Below are 24,233 nucleotides of genomic sequence, written 5' to 3'. Positions count from 1 at the left end.
ACACACACACGCTGTGGTCGCGTGTAGCAGACTCACGTGATCTCCGTCGCTTACAACTAGAGGGGCGGGGCCGGGGAGGAGGACGCTTGGTGGGCGTGGCCAGCGCTGTGTCATGTCCGGGGAGTAGAGTCCGTACAACGGCAATGTTCCGTACAAAGACCTCCTGCTAGCCAGGTATGTCCACAGTGGAGGGGGGTATGCCCTGGGCAGTGCCTGATCGCACAGTGCGGAGTGGGCGAGGTATGGCCGGAGTGGTGCCTGATTGTAGTAATTTCTTATCATGTGTTGTTGATGTTTGTGTCTTCCTGCTCAGGTTATACAAGTCCCAGCATGCCCATTGTAGTATATCTGCTTAGATCTGTCCAAAGACATGATATAATTGTCATCTGATTGGTTGTTATGGTCATATCTGTGGACCAATCTCAGGAAGAATGATTGGACACATCTAGAGTATGATCTCTCCCTGTGCTTCCTCTACATACATGTACAAGCCCAGCGTGCTTGTTTATGTGCTTGCTGGTTCACATGTCGTCACGCACCTCCCACGTATCAGTGTCATTGTTTAGCTGCTTTTGGGGGTAGCTGCCCCCCTTAACCACTTGAAGACCAAGCCTTCTTCTGACACTTCTCACATACATGTAACAATTCGTATTTTTTGCTAGAAATTTACCTAAATCCTCCAAACGGTATATCTTTTTTTATCACTTGCCTACCGGGCACTAATACCCCCTTCCTGACCAGGCCAGCTTTCAGCGCTGTCACACTTTGACAATTGCACGGTCATGCAATATTGTACCCAAAATAAAAAAAAATTTCAGACCAATAGAGCTTTCTTTTGGTGGTATTATATCACCGCTGGGCTTTCTTTTTGCTAAACAAATAAAAAAATACCAGACATCTGAGAAAAAATAATTTCTCTTTCGTTTATTGATGTACACAGCCCCTGGTGTTCCTAACCATTGGGTTATACTGCCCTCTACAGGAGTAGGACACTAGGCAGTAAAGCATTTTGACTACACCCATGGGCAGTCCCAGGTGGTATACTCCCTCTCTCTGCTATAGCCGCTCCGTTTTTTTTTTTTTTTTCTTCTGAATCAGGAGTAAGAACCTAGTTCCTTGCAGGGATCTTTGGTTCTGGCAAAATTTTGTAGATAGGAAATTTTTTCCTCCTGGATTTTTCCTGTGAGATCTACAATTGGACTGGGAGACGGGCTGGATAATCTAGATCCAGTGGTCACCCCAGTCTGGCCATCAAGCACACGCAGACCTCAGCTGCTAGGTCAATCGCAACATAGCTCCTCCAGATGGGGGCTGGCCTGCGTGTTAAATGCCTAGCGAGGTCACATACGACTTGGTCTCGGCCCGAGTCGCAGCGGTCCTCCTGGCCGACAGCACCCCCATTTTCAATGGAGAGGGGTTCTGTCTGGAGCGGTGCCCGCCTGGTTCCTGGTATGGTGAGTAGCTGCCCCCCCCCCCCTCTCCTCCTGGAGGGCTTTGGGGTGGACGTGGGTCCCTCCTTCGAACGGTCGGACCGCAAGGTTGTCCTCCTTCCCACAGGCACCCTCCACTGGCCCAGTCCCTCACCTGCCACCCTCCACGCTGGGGCTGTTTGGGTGGTCTGCCCACTGTTCCTGGGGTGGGGGCAGGGTGCTTCCTAGCGATGGGAGACGGGGGGGGGGGGGTGCGCCGTTGGTGATCGACTGACCAGGGGGGTGGTACCTAGTGGGGGCTCCTGCCAGGGCCTCCTATCCTGCCTGGATCTGTCCTTGAGGCCTGGTTTCCCTCCTTGGGTCCCTCTATGCCTCATGATGCGGCGTGGGGCTGCCATTTTGTTGTAGCCTGTGTATTTCTATAAGTTCTTTTGCTGTGACCTGCCTTTGCCAAGCTGGCGGACCAGCTGGTCCAGGGACTGCAGTTTATCTGTGATGCCTCTTTGAATGCGGCTCCCCTGATGGCTTGCCTCTCTGTTTTAGCAGTGGTCCTTCAGCGTGTCTTTTGGCTCAAGTGCTGGTCTGCGGCTCAGACTTCAAAAAAGGTCTTGACTGATCTTCCTTTCCAAGCAGATTGCCTGTTTGGAGCTATCCTGGATGACCTCATTAAAGGTCTCACAGCTGGGAAGAGTACTTTTCTTCCGCAGGCTACTAAGGGCAAGGAACCTTGTCGCAGACGTTGGCCTTCCTTCTTGGCTCATATAAAGTTTTTTCGTCCCTCAACTGACAAGGGCTCGAAGCCTTTCAGGGCCTCTTCAGAAGGATCAAAACAAATCTGGTCTGGCAAGCCAAGATTGGGCTTCTCCAGACCCGCGGACAAGGCTCCTTCAGCATGAAGGGGCGCCCTCACCCGTATCTGAGGTGGGGGGACGTCTTCGTTGGTTTCCGGACCCGTTGACTTCCTTGGTGCAAGACAAGTGGGTCCACAAAGTAATTTGGTCCAGCTACAAGATTGAATTTCGCTCTTGTCCCCTGGAAAGGTTTTTTCCTTCCAACTTGTACCTGTCTAGGACCGCTTACAAGGTCTGATTGGGGCGGTACAAAACTGGTTCCTTCAAGGGGTAATTGTCCCGGTTCCGACTTCAGAACTTTTTCAGGGTTTTTACTTAAACCTGTTCACAGTTCCCAGGAAGGAAGGCAACGTGCGTCCAATCCTGGACCTCAAGGCACTCAACTGCTTTGTGCGGGTACAGAAGTATAGAATGGAAGCCATTTGCACGGCGGTGGCATCTCTGCATCAGGGAGATTTCCTCGCCTCTATCGATATCAAGGCTGCTTACCTTTACATTCCAATATGTGCCAGTCGTCGTTAGGGTTTTTTCCACTTTGCGGTGGGAGAGGAGCATTATCAATTTTTGGAATTACCCTTTGGTCTCGCCTCTGCTCCTTGGGTCTTCACAAAAGTGTTAGCCCCGGTGCTAGCTTTGCTACCCCAACGGGGGATCGCTGTACTTGGATGATCTTCTTCTGCGATTAGAGTCTCCCTCTGCTCTGGTGGAAAACCTGGAGATCACCATACGAACTCTGGGAGTTCGGCTGGATTCTTAATTTTCAGATGTCTGCTCTGGCTCCGTCCACGAAGCTGGACTATCTGGGCCTGACTCTGGACTTGGCCTTAGCCAGAGTGCTCCTTAATTTAGACAAACTCCAGAAATTTAGGCTGCAATTCGCCTCCTGCTGTCCAACAGATGGTCGCCCCTCCGGACTTGCATGCTGATGCTGGGCTTGATGGTGTCTACCTTCGAGGCAGTTCCGTTTGCACAGTTCCATACAAGGTCCCTGCAAAGGGAGATTAGATCTGGCTTAGGGAACTAGGGAGTCCCTGATATAGTGGCTTCATTCTCTGGCGCTTCAGCTGGGGAAATCCCTCCTCCCCTTGTATTGGATAGTGGTCACCATGGATGCCAGCCTGTCCGGATGGGGAGGCATCCTCGGCAAGCATTATGCTGAGGGGATCTGGACACTGGAAGAATCCAGACTACTGATCAATGTCTTGGAACTTCCAGCGATTAGACTGTGTTTGGTTCATTGGACTGATCGTCTTCAGGGTTGTCCTTCAATCAGACAATGCAACCGCCGTGGCTTATGTAAATCACTAAGTGGGCATAAGAAGTGTCCTGGCAGATCTGGAGGTAGCTGGCATTCTAAGGTGGGCAAAAAGGTTTGCTCCAGCCCACTCCACCGTGCACATTCCTAGGGTGAAGTATTGGCAGGCAGATTACCTCAGTCGGCAGGCATTGGACCAAGGGGAGTGGTCCCTTCATCCGGAGGTGTTTCATCTGCTGTGTCTCCTGTGGGGCACCCCCGAGGTGGATCTGTTTGCGTCTCGGCTCAACAAAAGGTGCAGAGGTTTGTGGCTCGTTCAAGGGATCCTCTGGTGGACGCCACAGACGGGCTGGTGGCCCCCATGGGGTCAGTATCTGCTGATTTGCGCCTTCCCGCCTCTCAAACTTCTGCCAAGATTTCTGTGCAGGATCGAGGCAGAAGGGATTCCGGTCATCTTAGTGGCTGGTCACCGAGGTTCCTTTGAAGCTTCCTGTCAGTGAGGATCTGCTGTCCCAAGGACCGATCTTATATCCTGTTTTACAGTCGCTGGCTTTGACGGCTTGGCTGTTGAACGCCAGGAGCTAAAGGATAGGGGTTTGGTCTGAGTACCATCAAGGGCCAGGTGTCGGCTTTGGCAGTCTTCTTCCAATGACCTTTGGCTACACACTCCCTGGTGCATACCTTTCTTCAGAATGTCCGACATTTGGTCCCTCCAGTGCGGGCTCCATTGCCACCTCAAGATCTCAATTTGGTGCTTTCAGCCCTACAGAAGCCTCCCTTTGAAAATATTTGGGAGATTCCCCTGCTTGCGCTGTCCCAGAAGGTGGCCTTTTTGGTGGCTATCACCTCTACGAGCAGGGTGTCAGAACTGGCAGCGTTATCTTGTCTACCTTATCCTGGTGATCCACAGGGATAAGGTGGTTCTTCGCCCCTGTCCGTCATTCCTTCCAAAGGCTGTCTCTGATTTTCATTTGAATGAAGACCTCGTGTTGCCTTCCCTGTGTCCCAGGCCTATATATCTGAAAGAAATTGCCTTGGATGTGGTCAGGGCTAGTAGGATGTACCTGGCAGCTACGGAGTCTTTCAGGAAGTCAGACTCTCTATTTGTGCTTACAGACGACCTCAAAAAGGGTTGTCCGCTTCCTCTGCTAGCTACTATTTCCATATGGATCAGACGGTTCAGGCCTGTTCCATCAGGGTTCAGGTTCCTCCTTTCCCTCTCAAGGCGCACTCTACTAGGGCGTTTAGTGCCTCCTGGGCCTTCCGTCATCAGGCGTCAGTGATGCAGGTTTGCAATGCGGCCACCTGGTCATCAGTGCACACTTTTACAAAGGTTTATAAAGTGGAGGTGTTGGCATCTGCGGATGCTTCAGTTTGGTCGCAAGGTTTTGAAGGCTGCTGTTTGAGGGTGTATTGTTTTGTGGTGGGTGGGTTGTGTTGAGGTGGGCTCCAGTTGTTTGGTTGAGCTCTTGTTGCCTGGTTGGCTGTTTAGCCTTGGGAATTTTTTGGTTATTCCCACCCTCTCACTCTGCTTTTAGATGTCCCAATGGTTATGAATATCAGGAGCTATGTTCGTCCAATGAAGGAAAGAGCAAATGGGATTTTTGACTTGCCATAAAATCCATATTCTCTGATGTTCATTGACCGACAAGCACCCACCTCTCTGTGGATTTGGCATTCTACTGACATTGTTTGTAACAAAACTGAGTGGCTATAGCAGAGAGAGGGAGTGTACCCCCTGGGACTGCCCATGGGTGTAGCCAGAATTCTTTTTTGCTTAGAGTCCTACTCCTGTAGGGTTTAGTATAACCCAATGGTTATGATTACCAGGAGCTGTTTCCATCAATGAACATCAGAGAAATGGATTTCAGGGTAAGTCAAAAATTCCCATTTTTATTTATTTATTTTTTATTAATTTCTGTTATAATATTTTAAAATAAGTAATTTTTCTTCTTCATTGATGGGTGCTGATGAACTGGCACTGAGGAAGCTGAAATGATGAGGCGGCACTGATGTGGAGGGAAGAGGCTTCACTGATGGGCCCCAATGAGGCTGCAGTGATGAGACTTCACTGATGGGCCCTGATGAGGCAGCACTGATTGGGCCCTGATGAGCACTGATGAGGCTGTCCTGATGGGCAATCATGAGGTGGCACTTTTGTGTGGTGGAGTGCTTCACTGATGGGGCGGCACTGATTGTGCACTGATGAGGCTGCCCTGATGGGCAATGATGAGGCAGTACTAATGAGGCTGCACTGATGGGACCTGATAAGGGTGCACTGCTGAGTGGCACCGATAGGCAATGTGTGTCTTGGGGGCGCGCAGCAGGGCAGTGTCCTGGGAGGACGTCAGTAGCCATCGTCCCGGAAATGTGCAACCGAGCTGTAGCTGTCATTCAGGTATAGGGCAAGGTGGGTGTTGCAATTTTCTATTTTATTTTTTATTGTTTTTTAAATTTACACCATACCATTTTTTTTTTTTTTTTTTTTTTTTTTAATGTAAAAACGCTTGTAAACATGGCAAAACAGATGTTTTTATCCGTCGGTTAATATCTGTCAAGTTCCAGCATTTAGGAGAGGTTTTCAAAAGTTCAGTGTACATGAAGCCTTACTGATAGCACTGGTGTGAACTATGCCATTGGAAACCATGTAATTTACTATCTGTGCATTTCTGATGCAGGAAAAAAACACACTGGACTGCATGTGGTGTGAACCGGCGTTCCGTGAAAAAACCCTACCCGTGAAAATTCCCTACCCTCGTCACTTCCGGTGAGGGTACGTCATACATCAGCTGAGCCGCTTGCCAGTGCGCATGCTCACAGCTGCGGCGGGTAGGGAATTTTCATGGGGTAATGTTTCTTCACGGAACCTCGCCTCATTCATCAGCTGTTGCCGCGCGAAGTCATCTTGGCTACAACCCGTCAGACTTCCCTCATCTCTGCTCCAGGAAAATTTAATCGGCAGCGGGTGTATGAAAATACAAATCATGGCTACATTGTTTTAGAACGTAACAGTCACTCATTTGGGACGCCTCACCTGCTGATGAGGGAAGTCTCCGAGATTATTTAATTTAGCGGCTGGGCATGCGCAGTGTGATGCGCTGCAACAGCTGATAAATGACGCGGTGTAAGGTTAAAAAACGCTACCCCATGAAAATTCCCTACCCGCCGTAGCTGTGGGCATGCACTGGGAAGCTGCTCACCTGTTGGATGACGTACCCTCACGGGAAGTGACGAGGGTAGGGAATTTTCACGGGGTAGGATTTTTTAACGGTACACCGGCCCTTAAAGCGGAACTAAATCCTCCTATTGTTTTCAGCCAGAGAAGCTGCTATCTTGGCCTGGGTTTGATCTGCAACTGTCAACGGTGCAGCACATGTGATCAGTTATGACACCAGCCATTGGATAGTTTGACTGTTAGGTTAAAAGCACAAACAAATGTGACAGTTACACTCCTGGAATGCTGGGAATTGTAACTGTTTTTTTTTTTTGGAACAGTTAAATTGATGTCTAGAGTTTGCTTTTAAAGCAGAAGTAAACCCATCCATTTAACAGTTTCAAAAAACAGTTACATTTCCGGCACGTGCCAGAAATGTAACACTCCAATTGGTTGTGCTCTCAACCAAACTGTCAAACCAATTGCTGATGACGTGCAGCGTTAATGCAGTTGTGGATTAAGCGGAAGCCAAGATGGCAGCTTCCGTAGCTGAAAACGATAGGAGGGTTTACTTCCACTTTAACCACTTGTCGCCCGTGCTATAGCTGAAAGACGGCTACAGCACAGTCGTCCAGTTCTAGGCGGGCGTCTATTGACGCCCACCCAGAACCAATCGGGTGCCTTTGTGATCTGTGTCCTTCAGACACAGCTGATCACAGATCAGTGTAAAGGGCCAATCACAGTGGCCCTTTACCATGTGATCAGCTGTATCCGATCACAGCTAATCTCATGTAAACGAATGTCAGTTATCAGCGTTTCCTTTCCTCAGCGCTGTCACAGCATGAAGAAAGGAAAGCGGATAGGCATCTGTCCTGTGCATACTTTTACACTGATAATCGGGGCACAGATCATTGGTGCAGCCTCATCAGCGCACTTCAGTGAAGAAGAAAAATTACTTATTTGCAAAATGTTATAACTGAAGTGAAGAAAAAAGGTTGTTTGTTTTTTTTGTTTTTTTCAAAATTTTCTTTTTTTTTGTCATTTGTTTAGCAAAAAAAACCCCCAGTTGTGACTAAGTACAACCAAAAGTAAGCTCTATCTGTCTCAAAAGAATGATAAAAATGTCATATAGGTACAATTTTGCATGACAGCGCAATTGTCATTCAAAGTGCAACACTGAAAGTTGAAAATTGGCCTGGGCAGGAAGAGGGTGAAAGTCCTCGGTAGGCAAATGGTGAAGACATGCTGTGAATGATAACTGTCACATTTGCTTGTGTTCTCAACTGAACTGTCAAGCCATGAAATAGCTGGTGTTATAACTGATCACATGTGCAGCACCATGGCAACTACAGATGAAACCGAGCCTAAGATGGCAGCTTCCTTGGCTGTAAAGGACAGTAGGGTGTAGTTCAGCTTCAACACAAGTGCCAGCTATCCAGGAAGGATTTGTTGTCTCTCCAGGACAGGAAGTGAGAGGAAATATCCCAGAGGGGACACCCACAGCAACAAAAACCTTTTACCAACATCAATTGTGCGCACCGAACTGAAATCTCCATACTGAAGGTGACATTTAGCCCTGGTCTGTTTAGTTTCTGTTTCCTGTAGACTCTTAGGGCCAGTTTGTATGTGTGTACTGCGATTTTAGCACAGCGCATTTTTAGGAGCAGTACCACTAAACTCTGAAAAAAGTGCATCAATGATGCAGCATGCAGGACTTTGCATTTTCATCTAAATATGCCTTCTAATAGAGTTCAGTGGTATTGTGCCTAAAAAAAAATGCGCCATGCCAAAAGCACAGCACATGCATGTGAACACGTATTAAAGTGATAGTTCACCTTTACCAAAAAATTGCCTATGCCGATAGGGACCTCTGTAGATTAAAACAGACCATGCAGCTCTGATGAAAAATGCCCTTGTTATTAGGGATGCACCAATCCGACTTTTTTGGTCCCGATGTCGATCTTTTGCTTTGTGAAATCGCCGATTCCGATCCGGAAGTATTGTTTTGTGAGCTTATAGCAAAATAATACTTCCGGATCGGCATCGGCAGATACCTTATAACAATTGTGCATTCAAAATCTAAAATATCATGGGTTTAGTCTTTAAGAGCTGGGTCACATACAGGCGACCCGACTTGCCGGGGCGACCTGTGAAGTGGCGGTGCACAGCGACCTCGGAGCGACATGCACGGACTTCATATCATTGAAGTCAAACCAAGGCCGCCCCAAAGTAGTACAGGACCCTTTTTCTAAGTCGGAGCGACTTGTGTCGCTCCTATTAGAACGGGTCCTGTGCTAATTTATGGCAGTCGACCCACTGCGACTTGTCAGGGGACCAAGTCACCTGACAAGTCGCCCCAGTGTGAACCGGCTCTAAGAGGTTAAACTTCCCTCCGCCGGCAGACGGAACGAAAAGATACATTGTATTCATTGTGTTTACTTAACTGGGAGAGTTGAAAGGCATTTGCAGGAGGCTCTTTTTTCTTTTTTTTTTTTTCTTTGACAGCTGTTTTCTGCTCCCTCTCAAGCTATGTGAAGAGCAAAACCGGATCGGCCGTGGATCGGTTAATTTTACCGATCCCCCCGATCCAGCTATTTTGCCCGTATCGGGGCCGATTATCCAACCCGAATATCGGATCGGTGCATACCTACTTGTTATTGGTGTAGGCCATCTACATACCTCATGAAGCCTGACCTGAAAACTCCCAGGACTTTCTAGGATGTTTCTATGTGAGGCCTAGTCACCAGAACATTGCTAGGATGTTTCTATGTGAGGCCTAGTCACCAGGACATTGCTAGGATGTTTCTATGTGAGGCCTAGTCACCAGAACATTGCTAGGATGTTTCTATGTGAGGCCTAGTCATTGCTGCTCACCATCACAGGAGCGACCTTTCAAACACTGAGCTCAGAGCTCCTACATCATGGGAGAGAAAAGGCACGAGAGGGTTTGAATTGGAGAAAGAGCTCAATTCTTTGGTGGCGGCGGTAAGCCGTAAAAAGTAGGCCTCTCTTAGCAAAGTCTTGGGTGTTTTCCAGTCAGGCTTCATGAGGTATGTAAATGGCCTACACCTATAGAAGGGCATTATTAAACTTTGCTCAGAGCTGCACAGTTTGTTTTCATATACAGGCGCCTCTTATCTGCATTGGCAGTTTTTTGGTAAAGGTGAGCTAACCTTTTTAAAGCGCGGTGAGACATGTTGGTACTACACACATAAAAATAATGTAACCCACAAGTCACAGATAAGCAAGGAGCCTGGACTTCGCACATGCTTGTAAGGGGCTGCTCTCAGTTTCAGGTTGGAAGGTCTCCTCTGTACGAGATTAAGAGTTTAACACGTTTTTCTTTTGATGTGATCACAGGCATGTATGACGCCTAAGAATGAATCAGAGGCTGGAGGAGCTGGTGGAGGCCCTGACTACGTCAGGAGAACCAGAACTCAAACCGGAACCGCTGAAAGAGCTGAAGAAAATCTGCAGGTATGCCATTTATAGTATAGGACATCACCTGTTACTGGGGAAACCTATGACACACACCATAGGGGTGAATTCACACATCCTGCAGTAAAACTCCTGTCACCACAAGGACACACAGGAAACAATTGTTTTCTCTGTGTCCCATTCACACTGCAGCACAGCCTTGGGCTGCACTACAATGCAGACAGGCTGCATGTTATCACAGTGCACCATGCCGTATTGTATGGCAATGTACAGCAGCGTAGCACATCGTGCTGCAGTACATTGCCATGAATGAGGTGTACATTTTGTACACTTCAAATAAAGTTTGTGCAAAAAAAAAAAAGGGAGCCGCGTGATGTGCTGTATTGCGTACCACACTGCCCCCTACTGCAGCCAGTGATGGAGAGCTGCTTTAGCGGTGAATCGCTCTGGCAGGTCTCCATTGTAGTGTGAATTCACCCTTTGTGAAAGGGAAAGTGTGATTGTTTTTGGTCACTTTTATTTAGTGTTACTAAACCCAGGAGCCTACATTCACTATATCTGGTCTGCCACAGTACACGGAACATGGAAATGCAATTATTTTAGTAAATGTAAACTGCTAAATACCTTTTCTCATCAGCAGTATATAGCAGTCTTGTGATTTCGATCAGTTCCTGGTGAAGCTTGTAGGAGGAGTTTTTTTATACTGCACTTAGCTGTCCTATGAGGCTGCAGGGCTCCTGACCCTCTGTCGGGACAGTGCTGATTGGCTCTGTGCTGATCACATGCACTCTCCCAAGAAAAAAAAAAACACCTCTGTAGCAATACACACCTAACTGAGCATGTGCAGAGTGACTCCAGAGTGACTCCAAAGGCTCTGTCTTATCCAGATATGATCTGGAGTCAGTGGAAGAAGAGGAGGATCTGTGCATACAGGATCAAACAGCCTTTTTACACAATGTAGAGGATTAATACCTTCGGTTCCACAGTGAGTATAATAAGCATGCTTTACTGCAGACTAATTTAACTGTTGTGGGTTTAGTAACACTTTAAGACTATAAAGGGTCTTTTTTTTTTTTTTTTTATGGCATTTTAACCCTTTATTGCCACGTCTGTACACCGTACAGCCCACACCCCGCCATGTATTTTAGTCTCTGCTTTCCCATCTGTGGGCCGGGAACCAGCATGTCGGGTGTCACCAGGTAGGGGGGAAGGGCACTTTCCTCCCCTTCTTGTTGCTGACCCAGAAGCAACATGTAAAACGTCACCTCTGGGTCCCCCTGTCGGTTTCCCTGGCCCCATTTTCCGGGAAAGAATGTAATGCAGTGCTATCTCATTAGAGCACAGGGGAGACATCCAGAGTCATTTAGACTCCAGATGTCTTATTAAAGATGTAGCACTGCCCCCGTAGGGACTGCTTGATATTCACTCTGTAGGTTCCCCCAGGTTACCAGCACCCTGCCATAAGTAAAGGCAAGCCCTTGATTCTCCTTGGTTCACACTCCAATAATCAATCCAGGGTATTTGGTTGTTTTGTGGTTTATTGTAAAATGCTAATAGGAGAAGGAAATAGTGGGATACTCTAACTTTAACTTTTCAGTTTATTGAGGACTCCTATCTTCTTATGCTTTACTATAGATTTGGAACAGCCAGGCTGTTGATTCATCCTGCCACTATAGATGAATGTAGATTAAGCCTCCTTATCCTTAAGATGACTTGGTGAACAACTAGTTATCTTCAGAACACTCCCTATAATAGTCTCTCTCTTCTTCGGCTGACACCCGTCCACTGACTGTCCTACTAGCAGGGGTGGCCCCCCTCAGGTCAGGCCCCTTAACACGAGTCCCTGTACTCAAGATACTGTTGTCCCAGGGTCTCCAGTGTCTCCCTTCTCAGTCAGCTCTCCTGGACCTCTAGGTTCAGCTCCTCTCCACCACTCCCCTGGCCCTCAGGACAACTTCCTGCGGCTGCATGGCACCTCTACAGAGGAGGAGGCAGCTGCCCCCTCTCCCTCGGACTCCACTCTCCAGCCAAAGACCCAGCAGCACATGTGCTCCTGGCTTTTATACAGTATCCCAGAATGCACAAGGCGACCTGCCCTCTGCCAATCACCAGGACTGTATCAAAAGCCTATGCCCCATTCGTCAGGTTTCCTCCCACTGTCCAACATGCCTCCCTATTGGACCAGCGTGAAACACTCTTCAGCCCGAATGAATCGCATACTGAGCACAATGAGCAGACCTCCAAAATAGATCCTGTTCTCTGATAGGCAGAGAGCAATATAGATTTACCTGCAGCTCCTCAGGTAAGCAGACAGAGCTCAAAGCTATACTCTCTCAATAGCACCAAACAAGGAGGGCGCTACAAAGAAAATCATCACATAGGGGACTTTTTGTCCCCATGTCATGAATTCAAAAATTAAGTAAAAAAGTAAAAAGTTACACCAAAGCACATAAAATTCCCTCACCTCCAAGAAATTTTGAGCCCTCCCCCACATATAGGCACATACGATCATAAACGCACGCTTCGAGGGTGCCTACACATTAAAACGTTGAATTGCGATACACATGTTGCATATTGCTGCTCATGCTGGAGTAAGAGCAATAATTCTGTCACCAGAACTCCTCCGTAACGCTAAACTGATGACCTGTTTAGGCTTTTAAAGCGTCATCTATAAAAAAATAAAGGGTGTTGAAGTTTGTTGCCATTTCACTGGCACACGCAAATATAAGGTTTAATAAGTTGGGTATCTATTTACTTATCAACCTCCCATCTTTTATAAAAAATTGGGTAATTTATTGCATTTGTGTGCCCTAAAACTAACTTTAGTCTATTTTTTTTACTGAAATTTTGCATTTACTACATCTTTTGCAGAAAATAAAAAAACAAAACTACCACCATTTTATTCTCTAGGGCAGTGATGGTGAACCTTGTCACCCCAGATATTTTGGAACCACATTTCCCATGATGCTCAACTACACTGCAGAGTGCATGAGCATCATGGGAAATGTAGTTCCAAAACATCTGGGGTGCCAAGGTTCACCATCACTGCTCTAGGGTGTCTGTCTATATATTTTCTAAAAAAAAAAAAAAAAAAAAATGTTTTGGGAGTTTATGCAATCTTCAGGCCTAAAATATTTTTTTAAACCTGTGCAACCCCCCCCCCCCCCCCGCAAAAACAGCTCTGGCAGCGAAAGGGTTAATATAATTCCTTTGAACAAAATGTTACAAATAAAATATTTAATGCAGTGCGCTTTCATGATGCTGTTTGGAAAGCATGCTGAACTTGATGGCATGGTTCACCTTTACTAAAAGGGAAGACCATTCGGCTATAGCGAGGTCTGCAAGTGGTTAATAGCAAGGTTCACCTTTACCAAAAAAACAACCTATGCAGGTAAGAAGTGTCTGTAGATAAAAACAAATTGTGAAGCTATGACCAAAGTTGAATAATGCCCTTACTATAGGTGTAGGCCGTTTCTATACCTCAGGAAGCCTCTGAGACTAGACTAGGATGTAGCCAGTTGTGAGTGAGATCCTTTCTCTTATTCAGTCCCCCTCACATGCCCTTTCTCTCCCCTAATCCAGTAACTTTGAGCTCAGTATTTGAGAGCTCACTCCTGTGATGGTGAAGAGGAATAGTAACAGCTAGGCATCTCTTAGCAACGTTTTCCAGGCAGGCTCCATGAGATACGTAAATGGCCTATACCTATAGCAAGGGCATTATTTAACCGGTTGCCGACCGCCGCAAGTACATATACTGCGGCGGTCAGCCCCGGGCAGGCAAAGTGACGTATGGGTACGTCACTAGCCTGTCACTTGCTTGTGAGCCAATAGCAGGCGAGCGCGTGCCCGCCCCGGCTCGTTCCCTGGGAAGTCTGTGCGTGTGACCGGCAGACCCGATGTCCGCCGGTCACTCGCGATCGTCTGCCGTGAAGGGAGAAAGGCAGGCGGCTAATGTAAACAAGCCGCCTGTCATTCTCCCCTGTGTATGAATAGTGATCATACGGTTCTACTATGTAGGACCGTTGATCACTGTTCCTACACCAGTAGCCATGTCCAATCACAGTTAGAAGCACGCCCCTAGGGACACACTTAACCCCTCCTTCCCCAATAAAGTTAACCCCTTCCCAGCCAGTGTCATTTTGCAGTAACAGTGCATATGTAAAGCACTGATTACTGTAGAAATGTCACTGGTAACCCCAAAAATGTCAGTCACGGGTGCGATCTGTCCGCCGCAATGTCGCAGTACAGCAAAAAAAAAAATCCTTTTTAACCTATGACCCCACCAAGCTTTTAATTCACGCCCTGGTTATCTCTCGCCTCGACTACTGTAACTCCCTCCTCATTGGATCACCCTTACATAGATTATCCCCTCTTCAATCCATAATGAATACTGCTGCAAGACTTATCCACCTTACCAACCGTTCAGTGTCCTCCACCCCTCTCTGCCAATCCCTCCACTGGCTTCCACTCACCCAACGAATAAAATTCAAAGCGCTAACAATAGTTTACAAAGCCATCCACAACTCTGCCCCCAGCTACATCACTAACCTGATCTCAAAATATCAACCAAGCCGCTCTCTTCGGTCCTCCCAAGACCTCCTGCTCTCTAGCTCCCTTGTCACCTCTTCCCATGCTTTCTCCAGAGCTTCTCCCATTCTTTGGATCTCTCTACCCCAATCTGTCTGACTGTCCCATAATCTATCCATCTTTAGACAATCCCTGAAAACCCTTCTCTTTAAAGAAGCCTACCCGGCTACTAACTAGTAACACTGTTTCACTTTCTTCATCAGCTCATCCCCCACAGCTATTACCTTTTCTATCAATTGACCCTCCCTTTTAGATTGTAAGCTCTAACGAGCAGGTCCCTCTGATTCCTCTTATTCCAAATTGTAGTGTAACTGTAATGTCTGCCTTAATTTTGTTAAGCGCTGCGCAAACTGTTGGCGCTATATAAATCCTGTATAATAATAATGTATAATACAGCGCCAGCGGGCAGTTCTGGGAGGCCGTCATATGATCTCCTCCTATGATCGCGCCTGCTGGACACAGCTGATCACAGATCGAGGCAAGGAGCCAATCAGCAGCTCTTTACCACATGATCGGCTGTGTTCAATCATGGCTGATCATGGATGTTAACACAAGCCATTTATTGGCAGTTCCTTTCCCATGCTGACATCATGAGGAGAGGTTAAAGAGAGCCAATAACTGGCTTGTGTGAAAGGGACATCAGCATTGATCGCCAGAGCACTGACTATAAGTGTTCTGCTTATCAATGTCCACCAATGCAGCCTCATCAGCGCACATCCGTGAAGGAAATTACCTGTTTGCAAATTTTTTTTTAGCAAACTACAGAAAATTCGTTTTTTTTTTTTCCCCCCAAAATTTTCTGTCTTTTTTTTTTTTTTTTTTTTTGTAGGGAACAGCCCATAGCAAATACTTAAATCAATTCAGATACAGTGCCTTGAAAAAGTATTCACACCCCTTAAAATTTTGTTATGTTGCAACCAAAAATGTAAATGTATTTTATTGGGATTTTATGTAATAGACCTACACAAAGTGGCACATAATTGTGAAATGGAAGGAAAATGATAAATGTTTTTCAACATTTTTTACAAATAAATATATGAAAAGTGTGTCTGCATTTGTATTCAGCCCCCCTGAGTCCATACTTTGTAGATCCACCTTTCACTGCAAATACAGCTGCAAGTCTTTTCAGGGATGTCTCTACCAGCTTTTCACCTTGGAGTGAAATTTTTGCCCATTCTTCTTTGCAAAATAGCTCAAGCTCTATCCGATTGATTCTCAATTGGATTTAGGTCTGGACTTTGACTGGGCCTTTCTAGCACGTGAATATGCTTTGATCTAAACCATCCCATTGTAGCTCTGGCTGTATAGGGGTGTGTAGGAGTGCTGCGCTACCTCTTTGCACAAAATGCAAAATGTGCAATGGGTATAGAAATAGGCAAATCAGTAAGACCGTGGTGTGTGTCTGTTTGGACTAGAGATGTATTCGAAAATAAGTCCTGTAAACTATCTCATAAAAATAAAAGCACTAAAAATCTTGCATAGTACAGTACATACAGTTGTGTTCAAAATTATTCAACCCCCAATGCTGTAAAGGGTTTTAGGGAATTTAGTGTACATTTGTAATTGTATTCAGAATGAAATCCTACAAGGACTTCTTAAAGAACCATATGCAACTAAAATGACATCAATTGGTTTTGTAATACAGTAGTAAATGTTTATTTTGTGAATTCTTCATTGACACAATTATTCAACCCCTTAAAGACTACCACTCTGAAGAACAGAGGTTCATTGAAGTGTTTTCAATCAGGTATTGAAAACACCTGTGGATGTCAGGGAGCAGCAATAAAGCCCAATAAGCACCAATTAGGCAGCTTTAAAATGACTGTGATACTCAGCTCCTTCTAGACATTTACTGGTGTGGTTACAAACATCTTGAAGTCAAGAGAATGGTCCAGAAAGACAAGAGAAGAGGTGATTACTCTTCACAGGAAGGGCAATGGCTATAAGAAGATTGCAAAGATGTTAAACATACCAAGAGACACCATAGGAAGCATCATTCGCAAATTCAAGGCAAAGGGCACTGTTGAAACGCTACCTGGTCGTGGCAGAAAGAAGATGCTGACTTCAACTGCTGTGCGCTACCTGAAGCGTAGAGTGGAGAAAAGTCCCTGTGTGACTGCTGAGGAACTGAGAAAAGAATTGTCAGATGTGGGTACTGAAGTTTCTGCTCAGACAATACGGCGCATAACTCCCAGGCGCACCCCCTTGCTGTCTCCAAAGAATAAGAAGAGTCGACTGCAGTATGCCAAAAGTCATGTGGACAAACCACAGAAGTTTTCTGTGGACTGATGAAACAAAATTAGAACTGTTTGGGCCCATGGATCAACTCTATGTTTGGAGGAGGAAGAACAAGGCCTATGAAGAAAAGAACACCTTGCCTACCGTGAAGCATGGCGGGGGGTCAGTCATGCTTTGGGGCTGTTTTGTTTCTGCAGGTACAGGGAAGCTTCAGCGTGTGCAAGGTACCATGAATTCTCTTCAGTACCAGGAGATATTGGATGACCATGTGATGCAGTCCGTCACAAACCTGAGGCTTGGGAGACGTTGGACCTTTCAACAGGACAATGATCCCAAGCATACCTCCAAGTCCACTAGAGCATGGTTGCAGATTAAAGGCTGGAACATTTTGGAGTGGCCATCATAGTCACCAGACTTAAATCCGATTGAGAACCTCTGGTGGGGCTTAAAGAAAGCAGTTGCAGTGCACAAGCCTAAGAATGTGACTGAACTGGAGGCTTTTGTCCATGACGAATGGGCGAAGATACCCGTAGATCGCTGCAAGACACTTGTGTCAAGCTATGCTTCACGTTTAAAAGCTATTATAACGGTAAAAGGATGTTCTACGAAGTACTAAGATTGAATGTCACTTGGGGGTTGAATAAAACTGATAATGATGTGAGCACAGAAAAGACATTTGTGGTTATTTCATTATAAATGTTATGTTATATTTGTCTGACCTACACGTGCCTCTTTGATTTAATTGTAAGCAGGATGACTGAATGATCAAAATCAATGTCAAACTGGCCAAAACAATCAATTTCAGTCGGGGTTGAATAATTTTGAACACAACTGTATATAAAATAAATACATATAAAAACTAGAAAACATACAAATTCCAGGGAAATTGTGTGAAGTGTTCTTGCCGTGTTGTGTGTGTGTGTGGGTGTGGGAGTGGCAGCAGTTAAGAAATTGTGAAAACTATCAGGACTATGGCTTAGCCGTGGACATTTTTAGTGGCAGCAGGGATAGCTGAACGTTTTGATATAAGATTTGTGTAGGTGGGATGAAAATGAGGGAGTGGTGGCAGTTTAGAAATCATGTCCTGATTTTTCAGATCCCACTCAAGCTTTTCTCAGCTCCCACTCTAGTTTTGAACATTCCGCCATTCATTCCTATGGGACCGATTTCGCCACAAAAAACGCTGATATTTCTTGAACCATTCGGCGAAATGTTCCACAAAGTAATAGCACACCAATCAGGAACAACGTTTCGTAATATTACGGGTCTATGTAGTGTAAAAACTGTGGGAGGAGTTAGGGTGGTAAATTTGGCTATAACAAGAATATATATGCGAGATAACAGTAAGTGGTCTTGCCATGCAAGAACACTTAATTTAAAAATAATCCAAAGGGAATACATGTTCAATGTGCGACAGTACAGTGCTGAAAGGATGGTGCAAAAGCTACTATCCAAAAGTGACTTGTGCAATGGGATGTACCATGAGTGAAATAAATGAATATAATTGCAAACAATAATTCAAAACCTGTGCTATATATACACATAAGGGGCTGACAGTGCAAATGATATCACAAACTTGGCTTGTGAATTTTAATATCCCAAGTGATAGGTAAGTATGAGCCAGAACAAAGAAAGGTAAATGCTATTAATAACCAATGAGGTGAATAAATTAAAATCCTATAAAAAATAGTGCGATAACCGACTGGTTATCTAAAAGGGTAAAATGTCCTTTTAATGCATGGTAGGGTGAACTAGGTGATGATTCCAAAAACGTCTCTTCACTTGTGGTTCTAGGATTGTGGATATAATCTCTAAACCAAATACTGGGTACTCGTGGTCGTTTCTATCCAAGGTAAGCATGCAGCTTAAACATTACCAGGTACCGCATAAGAAAGTGCAGGTGATGTACAGTTGGGTGCCCCCTAGCTGTGTGGTTGGCCTCTCACCTGTCACTTTCTTGTAATAAAGCCTTAGGGGGTATAGCGATATCTCCGGGGGTCCTATGGTTGGGTCCCTCCAAATTGTGCCTGGTATCCACCAATTCCTATTGGTCTCTGGCAATGGTGTAACCTCTGTGGGGATATGGATCTTTTCCTGGGGTCCTATGAATGGGGTTCTCCTGGGGTCCTATGGGTAGGGCCCCGGTGGTGTTCTCCGCTACTCCTGTAGGTCACTTAATGTGGGGTACAAATACAAGGCCTCTCATGGTGTAGTAATTAACTCCATTTATTGAATAAAAAATAGTAAAACTCACATATAAAAAAACGATGAAAAGCGTGGTGTGCAGTAGGTCTGTACGTCTCTTCCGGGTATGTAACTTCCGGGTCTCCTCCGTGTTGTCCTACGCGTTGCATCACGTGCGTCGTGACTTCTTCCGGGATCAACCCTCCCGGCATACTCCACCCATAACCGCGCGAGAGCCTCGTTTTTTAACAGCTCTGGCTGTATGTTTAGGGTCGTTGTCCTGCTGGAAGGTGAACCTCTGGCTCCATCCATCTTCCCATCAAATCTGACAAGCTTTCCTATCCCTAAATGTATTATTATCTCTAGGCACTCTAAGGGTTAATTGCCATCATCCCTATAAGTTTTCAAAAATTGTTAATCCTGTTAGGGGGGTGGGATTATGTGGGCAATTGCAAAACCGATTTTTACATAAAATATATTGATTTTATTAATTGCAAAAGATCATAAAAACAAGATTATTAAGGTCTTCCAGTTTGTAAAAACATGACACCCTTATTGCATACATCCATGTTAAACAGTGTTCAAAAAAACATATAAAACATGATTGTTGGAGAAGGTGGTGACAACATGTCCCTTGCTCTTCATCCTCCCACAATACCGTGCTAGGGGCCAACTGGTAGGCATGAATGCTGGGGTCGGGAGGTCCTTCGCTCTTCACATGTCTGTCATTTTGCGTTGCTTGGCAAACAGGGCATTGAGGCATCTATAGGAATTTATATTCCTGGGGATGGTGGCCATAAACCTGCTAATTCATAGCACAGTATGAAAAATTGTTGGTTGTTCTAAACACCCAAAATTAAGTTTTCTGAAGAATTCCAATGACAATACACTATTGAGTATGTAGTGGGGTATACATGATATCCACATATCTTATTTTGTCTCATTTTCAAGGTCATCTGATGAACATATCCGCCATGTGTATCACCTCCTGATGACGCAGCTGAACCAGGAACATGCAGAGATCCGTCTGTCTGCTTTTCAGATCGTCAGCGAGCTGTTTACCAGGTCTCATCAGTTCCGCACCCTGTTGATTGATAACTTCCAGGAGTTCCTGGAGCTCACTGTAGAGACAGACTATGAACAGCCACTACCACCGCCCAAGGAAGTGGCTCAGAAAATGAAGACTTTGGCTATTAAGGCTGTGCAAGAATGGCATGAGAAATTCGGGGAGGCGTACAAGAAACTTTCTTTAGGGTTCCACTTCCTGAAACAAAGAAAAATGGTAAAGTTCTAAGCTTGTTGTGTGCAGCCAGTACTGTGGAGGAGGCAGCATGCTGAGATCACACGTCATAGGACTAGCAGAACAAGAAGTCTGGATTGTTTTATCACTTTAGCATTGTCCCAGTGCTGAATTTCCCTCTGCAATATAGAGATGAGCTCAGATTTTTTTCACCAGAACACGTGATGCATTAGTACTTTTGACTTGCTTTTCGCATGATTTAGACTATTTTAGTAGAATTTTTTTTAGAAAAGCCTGTGTCCTGCCAGCATGAAGCAGTGAAGGACCCTTGCTTTCTGTGTGGAAGCAATGGACTCTCTGCACAGCTTTGGAATACTCCCTGCTGAGCTCTGACTCAGGCATGAGCTTTGGTGATTGCAGAGCTATAGGTCTGACACAGCAGGAAAGCAAGGGTTTTTCTTTTAAGCATGCTGGCAGTGGACAGGATTTTCTACTTGGAAAGTGGCTGTTTTACAGTAAGATTGAACACCTTTTGCTTTTTGTGAGCTTTAAAGGAAACGTAAGCTGACACACTCATCGGCTCCCTCCCCAACCCACTTTTACTTGGCTCCCAATGGCTTTGTTACTCTGCAGCTCTTGTGTAAGCTCCCTGTTGAAAGGTGTTTGAGCTTACACACACAGTTAATGATGACACTTTCTCATTCACATGACAATGTTCAGAGCTGGTGATTGGCCATGAGAGGAAGTTACAAGCTCCCCCATAGTCGGAAGCAGAGGAGTGTGGCTAAGGTGTGTGTAAGTGGGTCAGAGATGAACTTTTAGGATTCTAACACTATACCCATTCAAATCGCTCTAAAATAGATAAATTACCAGCTAGAAAGTTAAACCCAAACATGTTTTTTTTTTTTTTTTTATTTATACTAGTAATGGCGGAGAACAATCTGACACTGTGACATCAGGCCCTGTGCTTTTGACACTGTGGGAACCAGTGACACTAATGCAGTGATCAGTGCTACAAATATGCGTGGTCACTGTGCTAATGGCACTGGCTGGGAAGGGGTTAAACATCTGGGGCGATCAAAGGGTTAAATGTGTGCCTAACCTGTGTTTTTGTATGTAGTGTGTGGTGCTTTCACTAAGGGATGTGCTGGATTTTTTCCCCTGCTTTGCAGGAAAACAAGCTCTGCATTGCTTACATTGCAACTGCTAATCAGCTTCTGCTGTGAATAATCACAGCAGAAGCAGCGCGCCTGCGCAACCCCTACCCAGACCAGAGGTGCAGAATGTGTGTGTGTGTATGTATATGTGTGTGTGTGTATGTGTATATATATATATATATGTGTGTATGTATGTATATATGTGTGTATATTACACACAATGTTTCTGCACAGAACAGCCACCCTGTAGCAGTAAAACTGTAAACTGGTTATATTTATCGGTCTGGATTTTTTTTTTTTTTTTTTAGTCAACATATTGTATACATTTTAGGTTAATTTGAATAGATTACCTTTTTCAGCCTCTAATGTTGCTATGTATATTAGGTGGATTTCCAGGATGTCAACCAACGAACATTGGCACAGAGAAAAAGAGAAGAGGAAAAACAAAAGCGCTTAGAAAATATTTATCGAGAAAAAGCCAAAAAAGCCAAGACTGAAATGGAAGGTAAGGCATTTTAAATCTTGTGTGTGAGATTTATAGTCCAGCTTCAGCCAAAGTAATTTTTTTTACAGGAATATTATTGTTCTAAATGAGACGATAAAAGTAGATAAAATTAAATGGTCGGGTAGTGTATGGCCACATCATTGATCAGGTGATGATATCCTATCCCACAAAACTCATCACTGAAATCTATCCTGCCTCTACTGTATCTAATTGAACTTTCCCAAACGTATTCCCACACAGTTACTACCTTTTTGAATCACTTACCCATTTTTCTTTTTGTAAGCGCTCATGAGCAAGGGCCCTCCTAACCCTGTTATCGGTTTTTTTCTTTTCTATTTTTTTTTTCTTTATGTTGTCTGCATCCCCATTGGGCAGATTCCCTCGCTGCTTTGCTCTGTGACACTAGACTAAGAAGTTAAAGGCAAAAGCACATGAAAACACAGACCGCCCCTTTTAAAAAATATTTTTTTGTTTTTTTGTGTCCCCCATAGAGATTTTTTATTACTTCCTGTTCCTGTGATACTTTGACATTGGGGCAGGAAGTGAAAGGATCAGGATTTTTTTTTCTCAGAGAATAGGTTCAGGTACTCTCTTTCTGAGTCACCCCTTGTGCCTTCTACCCACCTCTGGACACTGACCCTTGGTTCCACCCCCTATCCCCCTTCGAATACCGCCCTATTTATAGAATACAGAACCAAGTATCACTTTGTTGGGCTAAGTAGTTTGTACAATTTGCTACTGATAACAAGAAAGGCAGTAAATTAGATTCCCTGCAGCCAGAAACAATAGACCTTCTGCAACAAAATTCCCCCAGCACCAATAGATCCACTCTAGCAACAACAGACCTCTGCCAGCAATACCAGATCTCCCAGCATCTATAGACCCCCCCTCAACTGTAGATCCCTCCCAGCAGGAAAAGATTCATCAGGCAAACAATTGATCCATCAGTGACAATATAATTTCTAGCGGCCAGCCTCATTGGACCCTTCAACACGCTCAGCACCCCTCGCCATTACATACATCCAGTGCGGGAGCTGCGTTTACTCCTGGAAAGGATACTGCCCAATTCAGACCCAGACAGGAAGACCTCGTTTCCATGAAGCGTATAAATCCATACCCCGTTCCCCGTTCGAGAACTGTGTTTACCCTCACGGGGATGTTCTGGAAGTATGGAAGGTACTAATGCAGATTTGCTTTATCAATTGCTTTCTATAGGTTTCTACTTTCTCTGTCTAGTCATTAACTGATGTTAAGGCAGGACGGGTGTTCAGGCTTTACACACTTTGTTGTCCTAGTTTAGTGACTCACTACTATAGCTCAGGCGTCTTCTGAACTCCTTTCTATCTGAATTCCCACTTTGCTCTTTTTTGAAGTCCAGACAGCTGCAAGCCAGGTCATTTCCCACCCCGCAGTGCATGTAAACAAAGGGGCGGGATGCCTGTGACATCAGTGCTATTAGATGGACACATGCCCATATTTAGCCTATTATATTAAATAAATATGGGCATGTGTGCATACATCAGTCATAAAATGATGACCACCCACCATAACCTGTTGAGGCATGAACTCCACTAGACCTCTAAAGTTATGCTGTGGTATCTGGCAGCAATCTATTAGTAGCAGATCCTTGAAGTCCTGTAAGCTGTGAGGTGGGGCCTCCATGGATCGGACTGGGTTTTTCCAGCAAATACCACGATGCTCGATTGGATTAAGATCTGGAGAATTCGGAGGCCAAGTCAACACCTCAAACTCCTGTTCCTCAAAGCATTCCTAAACTCATCAGACCAGGCCACCTTGTTCTAATGCTCATGTGCCCATTGTAGGCACTTTTGGCTGTGGACACAGCTCAGCATAGAATCCCTGACCAGTCTGCGGCTATGCAGACCAATACACAACAATCTGCGATGCACTGTGTGTTCTGACTCCTTTCTATTGGAACCAGCATTAACTTTTTCAGCAATTTGAGCTGCAGTAGCTCTTCTATTGGATCAGACTACATGGGCCAGCCTCTGCTCCCCATGCCATTGGCCCTCATGACCTCGTCACTTGTTTTTTTTCCTTGTAGCTCTTTTGGTGGGTCCTGACCACTGCAGACTGGGAACATTCCACAATAGCTGAAGTTTTGAGTTGCTTTGACTCCGTCATCTAGCCGTTACAATTTTTTGCCTTTTGTCAAAGCTGCACAATTCCTTAC

The 24,233-nt window shown here is 45.2% G+C and overlaps 1 protein-coding gene across 1 annotated transcript in view; it reads left to right on the top strand.

Moving 5' to 3' along the window:
* Window positions 1–89: 89 nt before the first annotated feature.
* Window positions 90–24,233, top strand: part of UVSSA (UV stimulated scaffold protein A) — a 176,657-nt gene continuing 152,513 nt past the window's right edge. The window contains exons 1-4 of the mRNA XM_082262082.1: window positions 90–174; window positions 10,051–10,167; window positions 20,089–20,419; window positions 21,919–22,039. Of these exons, the coding sequence (XP_082118208.1) occupies window positions 10,070–10,167; window positions 20,089–20,419; window positions 21,919–22,039 (550 nt within the window). The 5' untranslated portion in view covers window positions 90–174; window positions 10,051–10,069. The remainder of the gene's footprint in view (window positions 175–10,050; window positions 10,168–20,088; window positions 20,420–21,918; window positions 22,040–24,233) is intronic.

This window comes from Pelophylax lessonae (assembly GCF_965119305.1).
Source record: "Pelophylax lessonae genome assembly, chromosome: 1".
NCBI lineage: Eukaryota > Metazoa > Chordata > Amphibia > Anura > Ranidae > Pelophylax > Pelophylax lessonae.
The sequence above is the reverse complement of the archived record's forward strand: the minus strand, read 5'-3'. Positions and strand labels throughout refer to the sequence as shown.